The following is a 14,132-nucleotide window of genomic DNA, read 5'->3' as shown; positions in this document are numbered from 1 at the left end:
GGTCTGGGAACAGCATATAGACATATAAAACAACTAGATAGCCCACTACGGCACTACAGGATAATATTGGAGTCAGGCAGGCAGGCAGACAGCCATATGCCAACGGGACGAAATTGCATGCTTGATAATGTACAAATAATAGTAACATATTATATAAACATGTATAGATATATATTACCTATTGAGTTATTTTGTTAAAATTGCACGTTGACACAGTGTGGCCGCACGACTCCAATGTTCCTGTGGGAACGTAATATGCAGTTCACTATCTATAGTTGTGTTATGTGTGTATGGGGAACAGTCGCTCATTGTCCGGTTTATCGAAACATGTGGTCACAAATATTTAATGTCATCGCCATACGTCTAGTCCTGCTGTTATTTTACACTATTATAGGTTCTTCATAAGAAATATACCGATTCAATTTTATCACACCTCACTTGGGACACGTCCATAGTTTATATTCGATACTAAAATTTGTTTTTTTTTGTTTATAATTTTGGTCCTGCTAAAATTTCTTATTTTCATAGAAGCTCGGTCGGGCTCGGATTTGATTTAAGAAAAGTCCGGCCCTGCGCAGTCCGTAACTTTTGTTTAAAAAATGGTCCAGCCCGGCCCGTGCAGTTCTTTAAATTTGTAAAAGCACGAGTATGCTTGAGTTGTATCAATAGCAATACTATGAAAGTGTTTGTTTGTTCATCATCACTTGTAAAAGTTAACAATTAAACACAATTCAATATACAGACGCTATCACGACTGCAGAGTCCCAAAGCGTAGGCACAAAGCAGACAGATCTGGACTAGTATTGTAGGTACCCAACTGGTTAGTAATAAGTAGGTAGTAACTAATAATATCGGCAATCAATCATATATCGTGGTAGCAGGGTGAGGTAGATAAGAAATAAGATATTACTACAAATAGGCCATTCCTGATTTTGAGTGGTACTCACAATTCAATCATGTTTACATGGTTTTTTTTTATGACTTGCAATAAAAAGTAGATTACACACAATTTAGAATAAAATAAGTGCCTATAAAATAAAATAAAAAATACTTACTAAACTATTCAAACATCAACCAAAATTCGTATAATAATAAAAAAAGATTTATTTATTACGTAGGTACATAAAAAAATCTGTGAATGTAATAAACATATTATACGTAAAAAGTAAGTATAAATTTGATTGTTGTATCCGTCTATCCGAGGTTACATAATATGTTTACTTGCAAAAACAGATTCGATTTATGCAGTTGATCAACTTGAAGTCCCTGGATATCTTTTATAACACAACGACCAATAGGTTGTAATGGTTGTACTATTTTCAGTTTTCACTTCATATACTCGTAATAGATACTTACAGTTTTGAAATATGTTTTTTATTTATATTCCCGAGGTTCCTTTTAATCATAATATAGTCTTTTTTATTTTTTAAAGAGACTTTAACATTAAATTATAATATCTCGACAATTATGTACATTAATCTGAAGTACCCAAATATGAATTGGTAAAGCTCACACTCTTAAATTCGGAAGCCTGCTTGCAGAATAAAATTTAGAGCATGTATGATTAAATTAACGTTGTCTATTGAAAGAACGTCAATAGGGGAAAAATTAATACCAAAAGTCGAAAAGAGATTCTTTAGCTGAGTTCTTTGGATAGATGGACAATGTAGGAGAAGATGTTGGAAGTCACAGTATTTTCCACGACATTTGAGTATAACACTATAACATAGTCTCATACTGCATATTATGATTTAGCTATATAGCTTTTAAAATCTAGGTACACATAATTTATTAATTAGCTGTACATTACTATTATCCTCGTATTAGCATTCTAACGTATATTGACTAAGTCAAGCACTCACTTTTAGGTATCTATACAATCTTGGGTCTCACTGGTCTGTTTTTTACCATGTACATTAATTCTAAAAAAATTACATGCTATAGCCCTGTAGGTGTGTTTTTAATACACTGGATGAATGCTATTGGCAAATTTCATATTACCGATATGGCTGTATAGTACTCGTTCTTCTAATTTTCTATTTTTCAGTGAATGAGTTTTGATATCATTGGTTTTATTGTTGTTGATTATTATACCGTTATACTTGTCAATTGGCTTGAAAGGAACTTACAGTGCGCATGTTCAATATCATATGTTTCAACAACAATTCTAATATTTTCCAGTATACATTTTGAGTTGGTAGTTTGGTACCCATTAAAATACGGAATGTAAATATTATTAATTTAAAACAAGGCGCTTTGGATAGACAATTTAGGAGCATTTAATTGTTGTGTGTAGCCAAATTGTATGTAGGTACCTACCACACCGAGACGGAAGTGACCATTGAACACATAATAAAGACAATATAATATTAATAATTTTTCTTTTATATATTTTGTTACATAGACATTTTTTTTCATCAGCATCATCTAGACTAAAATAATTACTTACAGCTACTGAATAATATCGTTTCGCGTAACATCACAGATTTCATTATACTTTAATTATATAAAACAAAAACTTACACTATAAATTATATTGGTAAAAATAATAGGTACCAATAAATTATAAAACAAAATATCCGGTCATTGGTTTAATTAAACATAGGAAGGTACATAGATTATCTAAATGCGATTTAAATTATAAACAAAAGTTCAGCACAATTATCAAAATAGGTAGTAATAATTAACTGTACAGGGTGTATCACTCAAATAAACAACCTCACGGTCGTTTAACAACAATAGTCTTTTTTCTTAATAATTTTTTTTATTTGTTTTACAAATTGAGTACCTTTTTCATTACAATTTCAGTATTTATTTTGAGTTTAAATTATTATAATTAACAATGTTGATGAATTTAATAGCCAAATAATGAATATGTAAATATAGTATATTATATGTTATGTAAAATGTTTATAAGATCAAGAGATGTGCTGTAAAATGTGTTTTAAAAATTTAGAAATTTTCTTAAAATGCTTGCAAAATTCCAGGCATAAAAGATGTAATAATTTCAATCATACAAATCGTACACCATAATATCACACCTATTTTATGATTTTTCTATCAAATTTAATTTAATTTTTCAAACATAAAAAATTGAAACATTTTTTGTTTTCATCAAAATTTGAATTTAAGTTCTTTAACTTAAAAATCAAGTTAGGCACGTAAAAGGAATAATTTTTTGTTTTTACTTTAATTGATACTGTTCATTTATAAATCAAACTAAACATTTAAACATTGTACACAATTCAGTAATCTATATTGAATCTCTCATACAACAAAAAATTAAGATGTTTTATAAATATTTATTATATTTTGTATATTAATATTTATTGTTAACCAAAGTATACACCATAAAAAATATAATTTCTCAATTATAAAAAATAAAAGTAATATTATGTATGCAAGATGGTAATTTAAGACATTTACAAAAAAATAATTACTATCGATGAAGGGTAAAATATATTCAAATTAATAGAATCTTAGATTTTATGACGTTTGACAAATAATAATTTTATAATTTATGAATAGGTAAATAAATGAGCACTTCACTAAATAGTAAATTGGTAGTAGTCACCAGCTATATAATATATGTAGTTAGGAAAAATAATAAGTACATCAATATCCGTAATAAAATACAGTAATATTCAGATACTAAATCAACAACGATGGATATGAATTTGTATAATTTCAGTCTAAAAATAAATCATTTAAATACCTCTTAGATTGATCAAAATAACTTATAGCTACTATATCGACAATATTATACAATTTGTCATAATTACATATTTCTTATTATCATATATTTATTATTATTACTACATCACAAGGTCGCCTTTTTAAAATTTAAAATTTACTACCTACTTACAAAATGCTAACCTAACATTTTGAAATAATATTATTCCAACTTACATTAGGTTACCATAATTTTTAATATTTTCTAATCGCACCACAAATAAGTAATAACTAGTATTTAGTAAATAAAATCATAGAAATCATGGTAATAAATAATAATATCATATCATTTATTTATAATGTTTAGATAATTGAATAATTGCAGGTTATGTTAATTGTAAACAACTGTTTCCTATTTCGATCAATTACTTAGAGTTATTTTAAATTTGAGGTAAAATAGTTTTGTTTATTTTATAACAAAATATTCTATTAGTTTGTAACAGTATGTTGTTTAGTCGACCATAATGTAATAACTTTAATAGGAGTCCATGTCAAAGAGAAATATACAATGAAACAAATATGAAGATAATATAAATTAAGAGTTCAAGAATTTACCATCGACCTCATACCTAGGTAGACGAGCTATAATTTGGTATTGTTTAACATCTGAGTTTTAAATTTGAACTATTGAATAATAATATGATATTATTCAATTAGAGAACAATATTATGCTTCATTAGTATAAATATCTATTGATTTTTTTCATTTTATAGTATAAGAACTTACCAGTGAATAAAATTTGTAATTTTGTTAGTTAAATTATTAATTGAACAACAATAATAACAAGTTGATTGCATTCATCGACATCTTCAATATAGTTATTGCCCACTTAGACTAAAACAGGTATTCTGTTAGTTAATAAATGGCTTTTTCTTCAAGAATTGTTTATTTTTAGTAAAGCCTGAATAGTATGTATGTTTATATAAAATAGCTAATCAACTATATCAAAGGTAGTCCAAAGTAAAAAAAAAGGTGAACAGTTATGGTTTAGTAGAAAGTAAATTCAAACATTACTCCAGCCAAACGATTAATTTTCATTTATCTAATAGGTATCTGACTATTGTAATGTTAATACATTTATTTTTTTTATGTAAATCTGTTCATAACAAATACAGTTATAATTTCATAGTAACAATCAAAAATGTTATAACATTATTGGTCAAACAAATATTTATTATAATAAATGGACAGAAATGTATTTGTTTATCAGCATTAGACACGTAAAAACAATATTATATATTTTTGAGACAGTGAAGAATAAAATAATATATATATATAAAAAAAAATTGCGTATAAATAAAAATAACTAAAATACTTAATGTCTTATGGTATATACTATATAGTATCAGAAAAATAATAGTACTACAATAGTAAAGATTATTTAAATGTGGGTTAATAATGAATTATTTTTATGATAATATATGGAATATTCAAATAAAATAAGGAAAACCTTATCAGACCCAAAATATTCTATTACGAGCAAATAACACCCATAGAAATCATGAAGTACTACTAACGGAAACAAATATTGAGCAACAAGAATCTTTCAATTTTTTACTTAAATTTTTGTAAGTCTGATATTGTATTATTATACAAACAATGCTGCTCTAGAAACACTGTTTAATATAATAATATAATACTCAAAAACTGATGACAAAAGATAAAAGTTTAATATCTAAAATCCGTGATTTTGTATTTAAATTTTTTTTCAAAATTCACTGTTGCACCCTAGTTAATCAGTACAAAATAGTTATTGTCGTTTTTTTTTGTTTAAAAACAATTTTACTGGACACTAATAGCTGTAATTGACAACGCTAATATTGCTGTTCTGTCTGTATGAGAGTTGTGTCACTGCCGTCCTTTTGTAATTGAAATCATTACTTGCGCGCACGCTCACTGATTGAACTGTACGATGATGTCAAGTATACTACAGTAAACGCCGGTAACCAATCCCAAAATGCCAAACATTATGATGACCACGTTTTTCCATAGACGCCAGTATAATCTACCCAATCCAGGTTCTTCCCAGTTTGTAACTAGATCGATACAGCTTGGCAAGATTAGACCCAAAAATGACAGACATAATGCTCCAACGAGCGATATGACAGGGCCAAGGTTGGGACAAGCAATTGCAACACATACTAGAATAAAAAAAAACAAAATACATAGTTAATTTTTTGTATTTTCATGGATTTTAATTTAAACAAGTTACATTACATAAAATTACTCTTTTTTTATTAATCAGTATTAACTTAAATGTAAACAATCTTATATTTCACATCTATTTTAAATTCCTCATTATATTTAAAATTATAAATACATAATTTATATGCTGTGTTCAGATATATATATTTGGATGTTTCATGGGAATAGTGTTGAGCTAATGCTGACTTATTCCTTTTTTTCTCACTTATTATTGATTACTCATTAATTAATATACATTTTTAAAATATCCATGTAAATTCACAACTCTATAATAGTACTAATAGGTAAGTTAATATTTTCACAGAGTGAACAACTTACCCGTACATATAACCAAGAACACTCTGAGCAAATATTCAAAAAGAACGGGGTGTGATGTAAACCGATGCTTGGAGCCTTTCCAGATGATCTCAAAGGGTACGTAAAACTGAAGACTGTATGTAAGGAAAATGGCCACAGCTATCATGAGCTTTACGGATTGCGCCAACCTGCATTTAGGAATGGAAACAGATTATAATTATTTATTTCTAAGATAAAAATATTATTGCAACAATTCGTTGAAATATTTGTTAATGCAAAATTATAGTAACTTACAATTGGTCTTTCGGTAAGTTCAGCGTAATACTGCCCTCAGTCTTATCCCCATACTTCAGGAAACCAAACAATCCAACAGTAGAATACAAAATCACAACAATGGCCATGCCAATGTTGAGCACGCTGGGACAACCAATAAAATGCTGTGGTGTTTTCATGTTGTTTTCCAATGGCATTACCTAAATAAATGATTAAATACAATATGGTCATTATATATTGTTATTTTATTATATATAAATAAATAGGAATTTGTATATGATTGCATTATGGTAAATTAATTTGCTTAATACTACATTTTCTCATTTGTTGTATTATTAGGATGTAAGTAAATTTCAATATCATTTAGTTATTATTGTTATTCAAAATTAAAAGACAAAATATATTTCTTGAGAAATTATTTTAAATCATTTTAAAAAATATGTCTGTTTAATAAAATAAAATAAAAAATATGATAAACTCACAACACCAATCCCTTCCAACGCAAAGATGGCAGTGCCAAAGAAGAGTGGCCATTTGTGCCAATCCGTAATGTAAGGTACAGTTTTTGGGGATGGCATGTCTTGAAACACGTACCAGAATGTAATGGTCATGCAAATACCAACCAAAAAGTTTGCAATCATTGAAAATGGAGCCAGGTACTTCAGATTACGTATTAAATTCATGGCGATTACCAACGGCAACATCATCAACATGTACCATCTAACATTTATTTCTAATACATATTCATCCATCACCTGAAATCAAAAAAATATTATGGTAAACTTTTAAAGCTTAACTTTTTTTTTTAAGAACAAAAATTGTATTAAAAACTTCAAGAAATTTAATCCATTAATTACTATAATATATTTGATATGTAAGTGAAGTAACCCAATTCTTTCAATTGGATATTTTTCTAATACATTCATATAATATATTATAATAACTAAATAGATAAATCCTTATAATATTACCTAGATATATTTAAATTCATAACTATTTTAAATAAGTATATTATAAAATTATACAAATATTTTATAGGAGCTTAAGAGTTGTCTTTGCTGTCTCCATCTTACAAATGTTCAACATACCAAATTTGTGTTCAGCATGTTAATTATATGAAGTAAGCTTTAATAATAAAATGAACTGATCTATTATTAAACTTAAAGGCAATAACACAATGTTATTTATTTCATAGGTTTTTATGATATTTTAATTTTTAAGTAAGTAATGACTATAAAAAATATCACAATTTATTTCAAACTTCTCATCATGCTTAACAATTTAAATAAAACATAAATTAATTTTTAGAATTATAAATAAAAAAAATAAAACAAAGTTTGGTATTCATTTTGTATAGGACAGTATAAAATAAATAGCATTATTTATTTTTATTTGAGTTTGTGAATAGAAAATACTTCTCTTATTAATTAATTAATAAATACTTTGTAATAATGTCTTAATAACTATTAAATATATAATAAATATATGGTATTTTATTATTTACCTGTTTAATATTTTTTGCAACAAAAACAATATAAACACAACAGCAACCAAGCAAATCAATGGTTAGGAACGTGTTAACAAGGCCTCTGAAAAATGCACGAAAAGTAGATTTAGATATATAGGACAATATTTGTATGGTCAATACTCAATATGAATATATGATAAGACAATTAGACGAAGAGACCTACATAAAAAGACATCACACCAAAGTTTGTCATATTCTGTTAATCACACGTGAAACTTAACACAAACAAGTTCATGAAGGCCTATCATAAATAATAAGTATTTTTTAGAGCTAAAATGCCAGAATTAAAAACAATGAAAACAATATTTAGTAACTTCAGTAATTGCTTAACACTGGAGTTACTAAAAATAAAATATATTTAAATATAATTTGTAGTTTACTTGTCTGTGATATCTTAAATACAAAAAAGTTACGAGACGTGATCAAAAGAAATAATTTTTATAATAATGTGTACAATGTACATACATTATACTTCAAAGAAATAATAATCATGTTCCAACCATTTACGCAAGTGGGTACTTAATGAACTTATTTTTGCTGCGTTCCACCGTGCAGGAGGCAGACAGATTAGGTTAACCTACAGTAAACCTTAGTAAACCACCTCTTAATAAAAAATTACACAATGAGAAATATTTATTATTTAACATATTAATTTCATACCTGAAGAGGCCGGAAAATTTATGGAAGGCTGGAGGTCCAGCGAGGAAGGCAACTTCTGCAACATCAGCAAATCCCAATGCTGGTACTTGCATTCTACGGCACAATTTATGAGAAGATTTTACCTAAAAATACAAAGATACTTATGTAGCCATGTAGGTAGACTATATAGGTAATTGTTCTAAGACCATTGCGTTTCAAAGAAAGTTAATTAATTCTGACTTATTTATTAATTTATATTTAGAGAAATAGCTCTATATAATCTTAACTTAATCTAACTTAAATTTTACTAAATTGTATGAAATATAATTATTAGATAAATATTAAATACGTTTATTTGACATAATAATACATAATATAACGAAAATTGAAAAATATAAATAAATTCAAAAAATAATTGGGCGTTTAAAATTCAAATTTGAAGTACAAACTCATCTTGTTCATGCCAATAACTACTAATACCAATGATATTTGAATACAACTAAATCTTACCAGTATATGGACACAATATGTACAGACGAATCCAATTACAGCGGTTGCAACGAGCCCAAACACTAGTCCAGCGTTCATAAAAGCCAAAGGCATGGCCAAAATGCCTGAGCCCAGACTCCCTTTCAGCAGATGTATAAATGTTTCCATATCCCTGAAAATTAAATAAAATAAAGTTTTGGAACGATAATTTTCAACAATTTGTTTTATGTAATTACGTAGTAGGGTATTGGACCGTCCGATGGTCGAACGGATTGTAGCCACCGAATTCGGCATCTTTGCTTGTACTTGATACCAGCGGAAGCGTCGAGCCATTGGTCTGTGTAATAGGTACTCCGTTCGATGAACATTTGTATCTGTTTAAACGAATGTTAAAAATAATTTAAATTACATTATTTATTTAATGCATTTATAAAAATAAGTGGCTTTTAAAACAATTTCACGCAACCAAATAATTGTGATTATGCAAAATACATTATAGCAGGGGCGCTAAATTTTGTATAGACACAGTACCCCCTTTACCAATAACATTTTTTGAGTACTCCTTCTCAGCTATAGTAAGCTAAATGGTATAAAAAAATCTTAAGACTTTTATTTAGTATAGTATACGGTACCGTTTTAATCCTGAAACTCGCAAATCGTATACCTCGGATTTTGGAGTTTTTTCCTCTAGTTAAATTTAAAGGCTTGTTGGACAGACTCGTACCTACTAAAATTTTGAGTACCCTCAAGGGGTAGGCGCACCACAGTTTAAGAACCATTGCATTATAGCTATTTTGCATTGTACATACGCATCCACCATAATACCTAACCTAGGTTGTAGTAATACTCCTGTAGGCAGTTTTGTTGGGCAGGAGGTAGTAACATCCTAACACAACGAGAGTAACGCATTACGTAATTTCGTTAAAATTGTTTCTATTTGACGAAAATGCAATGAACATTTATTTTGATAAGTAATATTCCTATAATAAAACGCGTTACCCTTTCAACTAGTTTGGAGTAGGTACCTGCTATTGTGAATTTTAAAATAATAATAATACTCAATAAACTTGAGTAATACATATAATGAGGGTATTTGGATATATATAAACATATATAAATATGAAATACATTTAATTTTAAAACGTCATAATTCAGTTTTTAATGGTTTAAACCACACATAAATTACAATACAAAATAATTAATAAAGTAATATAAATTATATTTTCAATTAATCTTTTTCTCGAAATACATGGAACGTTTCCTATATATAAGCAGGTCGGGTGGACTGGTGGTGTTATTGTTTTTGTATGTTAATATATTTTGATAGTTAAATATTAATAATTGTTGTAGGTATAATATGTCTATAATTGTGATAGCAATAACAATAACAATCGTCATTCGACAAGCAATCAATTAAATAAATACATAAGGATTGATGTTTTTTGTAACGAATAAAGGAACTTCATTACTTTAATCTCTAAGTAACGTGTAATGCAACTTATTTATTTTTTAAGTGTAACTTACCCAGAACAGGGAACAGGTAAGTACAACCGGAATATTTTACGCATCATAATGAAGTATTTTTTAGTTACATGTCCATACAAAAACTAAGATGTTAACGATAAATAGTAGATACCTCTGTATAGATGAATAAGTGTAAAGCGTATTTAACTATTTATTTTGAAATGTGAACATTGTATAAGAATTAAGTGGCATAAAACAACGATCGACGTCAGTCAATAGGTAGGTAACCAATAGAAATCAATTGTTATATACTACAGAGATTTTATATACGTATGACATTTATTGTCTTTGTCAATTTGAAATGACATGTTTCATAATCATTTTTCTTTTTGTATAACGAGGCGAATATAATATTACTACAAAGTGCATGTACATTAGTTGACAGTTGTCATAATATACAGTTGATTCTGAGATTCTACGCTCATTGAGCAGGAAATCCAATATTATGTTTACCATTATTTAATATTATAATTATAATACCTATATGCATACAGATTAAACGAAAAAATGTGATTATTTGAATTTGTGGACGATTTTAAAATGGATCAATTTCGTTTAGGCTTACAGTAGTTAAAGTATGAAATAATGATTCAAAAATCATGTCTTTTAAGGGCTTAAGTTTTTTTTTAACTCTAGATAAATTTAGTATGAAACACCACGACCTCCCAATGAGTATAAAAAGAGGTTAGGTATTGGTATTGTCGTATAAACTTCAGGTATTGCACCTGTAGAACACTTTATTTAAGTAATACAAATTGTTTAAAAATAGGTATTATAAACTTGTACATTATTTAATTCAGTATTATTTTTTTTAGATTTTCAGGATTATTACAAATAATATTTTATATTGTACCTTCGAATAATCTATCGGTAAAATAAATAATGTTTATTTTTTATATCTATATGTTTTACCTTGTGAGCACTAATTTCAATTACGATTATTAAATATTATGTTTAAAAAATATCAAAGGTAAATGCATTTTTTTAGAATTAAAAAATACATACGTTGAATCAAGAGTCATATTGAAATATAAGAAAGATTATTGGGCTTATAGCTTATTAATAGATAATTAGTAATGCATAACTTTATGTTAAATTGTAATATGTAATAATCTAATATAATATATTCTGTACAGTAATTGATTTGTCTGTTTCTATAGTCATTGTGAAGATAACATGTAATTTAAGCTCGTATAATGATATATTATGTTAAATTAATTACACATTTTGTAATTGAGTGTTCAATTCATTAGATTAAGTAAATTTTATTATCATGTATTATGATACACCAGTAATATTATTTTAAAGTTTGTTTTCTGCAGACTATAGTAGTTGTTTGAACAATTGTGTCTTAATATTAGTCTTAATTAAGTCTTAAGTAAGGGAAACCTCAGATTCAATTTAAAAATTGTAAAATAAATAAATGATTATAAACTTAACAGTATTGGTGTGGATTTTCGACTTAAATGAATGTATAGTAGAATAAATGTATGTGGACAGGACACCACCATTTACTTTGAGGAAAACCTTTTTTTCTTTCATTTTGTGGTTTAGGACTTAGGTTACCATTTTAAATTTTTCGGTGAGTTTTCGATGGAATAAAGTGCATTATAAAATACTGTATTGAGATGCGATTAAGTTAATACATTGTATGCAAGTACTTTGCAATGTAATATACTTATATACCTACTATATATAATCGTAGCCCACAGGACATGCGACACTCGAGGATTGGATACCTGGGCTCTTCCTGACATTTTGTAATCCTAAAAGTTAAGTTCCAGAGTCACGGGTTCGTATTTAATGTGTAACTTCTAAATAAAAAGTAAATTTTCAAGAATTCGTAATGAAAAAAAATGAATAATAAAATATTATTCCGTGTTGTTACATAATGAAACATAGGTACAACATTTTACGTTTGCGTGTAAAAACCGTAATTTTAATAAGAGAAGAATCATGACCTAAAACCGTTTGGAATCATAAGAAATCTGTTACTGGTACGGAACAATAAATACCTAGCATAAAATGTTGATTTAGATTTAGCAGTAAAGGAATTCAATAATTTAAGTATACCTAATTTAGTTGTCTGTCATTATACATTGTTGTAGTGAAAAACTAAAACTATTGTATTATTCATCTATGAAAAGTATTAGGTATTAAATAAATTAAATTAGATACAATTTTAAGTAGATTATTTTTATAAAGTGGTAATTATATGATTAATACAAAAATATTATGGTCAGATGCGCTTTGTACAAATTATATGCCTAATTATTGTACCCATACAATACCCAAACCTAATAGGTATGGATAATAAATTCACATTAGGTGCAGTTTTCAAAATAATTTATTTTAGTCTGTTGATGTGAAAGCTCCTAACACTATTCATTTTAATAAGAATTATCATTTTCAACACGTACTTGACCATAACAAGATCGGCAACATCTGTTCGTATGGATCCTTTTTTGTTGTTATCCAATTCTGTGATAATCGGTCGCATGGACCCCTGAAAATAAAAACAATATGGTTAATTTAAATTTAAATAATAAAAAAATGTAACAACAAAAATTAAATTGTTCGTTTCAAAAATTAAATGTGAACATTTTCATAGACCATTTCTTCTAAAAAAAACAATCTTGTTTATTACGAAATAAAAAATTGAATCAATTGATCTAACTATTCAAATTAAATGTAAAAATATTGAAAATATTTATACATAATATATTCAAACTAATATTTTTTTTATTTTTTTAATAATAGGTTTAATAATTGGATATTAACTTGTAAAAAAAAATAAGAACAATTTAATTTGTATTGCTTTAAAACTTCAACTATGTGATTATTCTATCATCTAATTAAGCAAAGTAGTTCTTTCATACTATAGTTATGAGACTATATAAGAGCTTGTAATGTAACAAACTTTTTCTCAACACATTGAGTAAACTATAGCAGTATTTAAAATTACAAAGGGACATATAACAAAAGTTTCAGCATGAAATTGTCAGTATTATTCATGCTATATGCTATGGAGAACAACACAGATTTGAAAATATATATACATGCGATGGTTATATTATAGTATGATGAATATCTACAGAAACGGAACAAATGTACAGTCAATTTAAACACATAATTAATTTTGAGTTAGTCATCAACAATAGTTTGAAAAATCTATATTAAATCAATTAATTAATTAAAGTTAAGTTAAACTATCTATAATGTAATATAAAGGAAAAAACAAAACTAAAAGATGATATGCATAGAAGTTTGCACTAACTCATTTCGTTAATAATTATTATTATACATTGTGAAAATACCCTAGAGCGCCTCATATTGAAACGACACCAACAACCGACCAACGAACACTACTAACTACAGACTAGAAAATGCAACAGTGTCATATTGATCTTGAGTTTTATTAAAAAATCATAGGGAACTTATTTAT

General features: G+C 27.1%; 1 protein-coding gene across 6 annotated transcripts in view; it reads right to left on the bottom strand.

The window, feature by feature from the left end:
- Positions 1 to 5,449: 5,449 nt before the first annotated feature.
- LOC111027314 (proton-coupled amino acid transporter-like protein pathetic) overlaps positions 5,450 to 14,132 on the bottom strand; it is a 34,517-nt gene continuing 25,834 nt past the window's right edge. For 3 of the 6 annotated variants that reach the window (XM_022305661.1, XM_022305662.1, XM_022305663.1), the window contains 9 exons: positions 13,108 to 13,193; positions 9,400 to 9,537; positions 9,185 to 9,335; positions 8,696 to 8,817; positions 8,012 to 8,096; positions 6,990 to 7,262; positions 6,529 to 6,707; positions 6,256 to 6,422; positions 5,450 to 5,873 (listed from right to left, as the gene is read on the bottom strand). In XM_022305661.1, coding sequence (XP_022161353.1) covers positions 5,626 to 5,873; positions 6,256 to 6,422; positions 6,529 to 6,707; positions 6,990 to 7,262; positions 8,012 to 8,096; positions 8,696 to 8,817; positions 9,185 to 9,335; positions 9,400 to 9,537; positions 13,108 to 13,193 — 1,449 coding nt within the window. In that variant the 3' untranslated portion in view covers positions 5,450 to 5,625. Of the gene's footprint in view, positions 5,874 to 6,255; positions 6,423 to 6,528; positions 6,708 to 6,989; positions 7,263 to 8,011; positions 8,097 to 8,695; positions 8,818 to 9,184; positions 9,336 to 9,399; positions 9,538 to 13,107; positions 13,194 to 13,746; positions 14,124 to 14,132 lie in introns of those variants that run through there. The other 3 variants (XM_022305664.1, XM_022305666.1, XM_022305665.1) reach the window with 3 other exon arrangements.

The sequence above is a fragment of the Myzus persicae genome, unplaced genomic scaffold (genome assembly GCF_001856785.1).
Source record: "Myzus persicae strain clone G006 unplaced genomic scaffold, MPER_G0061.0, whole genome shotgun sequence".
In the NCBI taxonomy this organism is placed as follows: domain Eukaryota; kingdom Metazoa; phylum Arthropoda; class Insecta; order Hemiptera; family Aphididae; genus Myzus; species Myzus persicae.
This window is presented reverse-complemented; position numbering and strand designations above follow the sequence as displayed.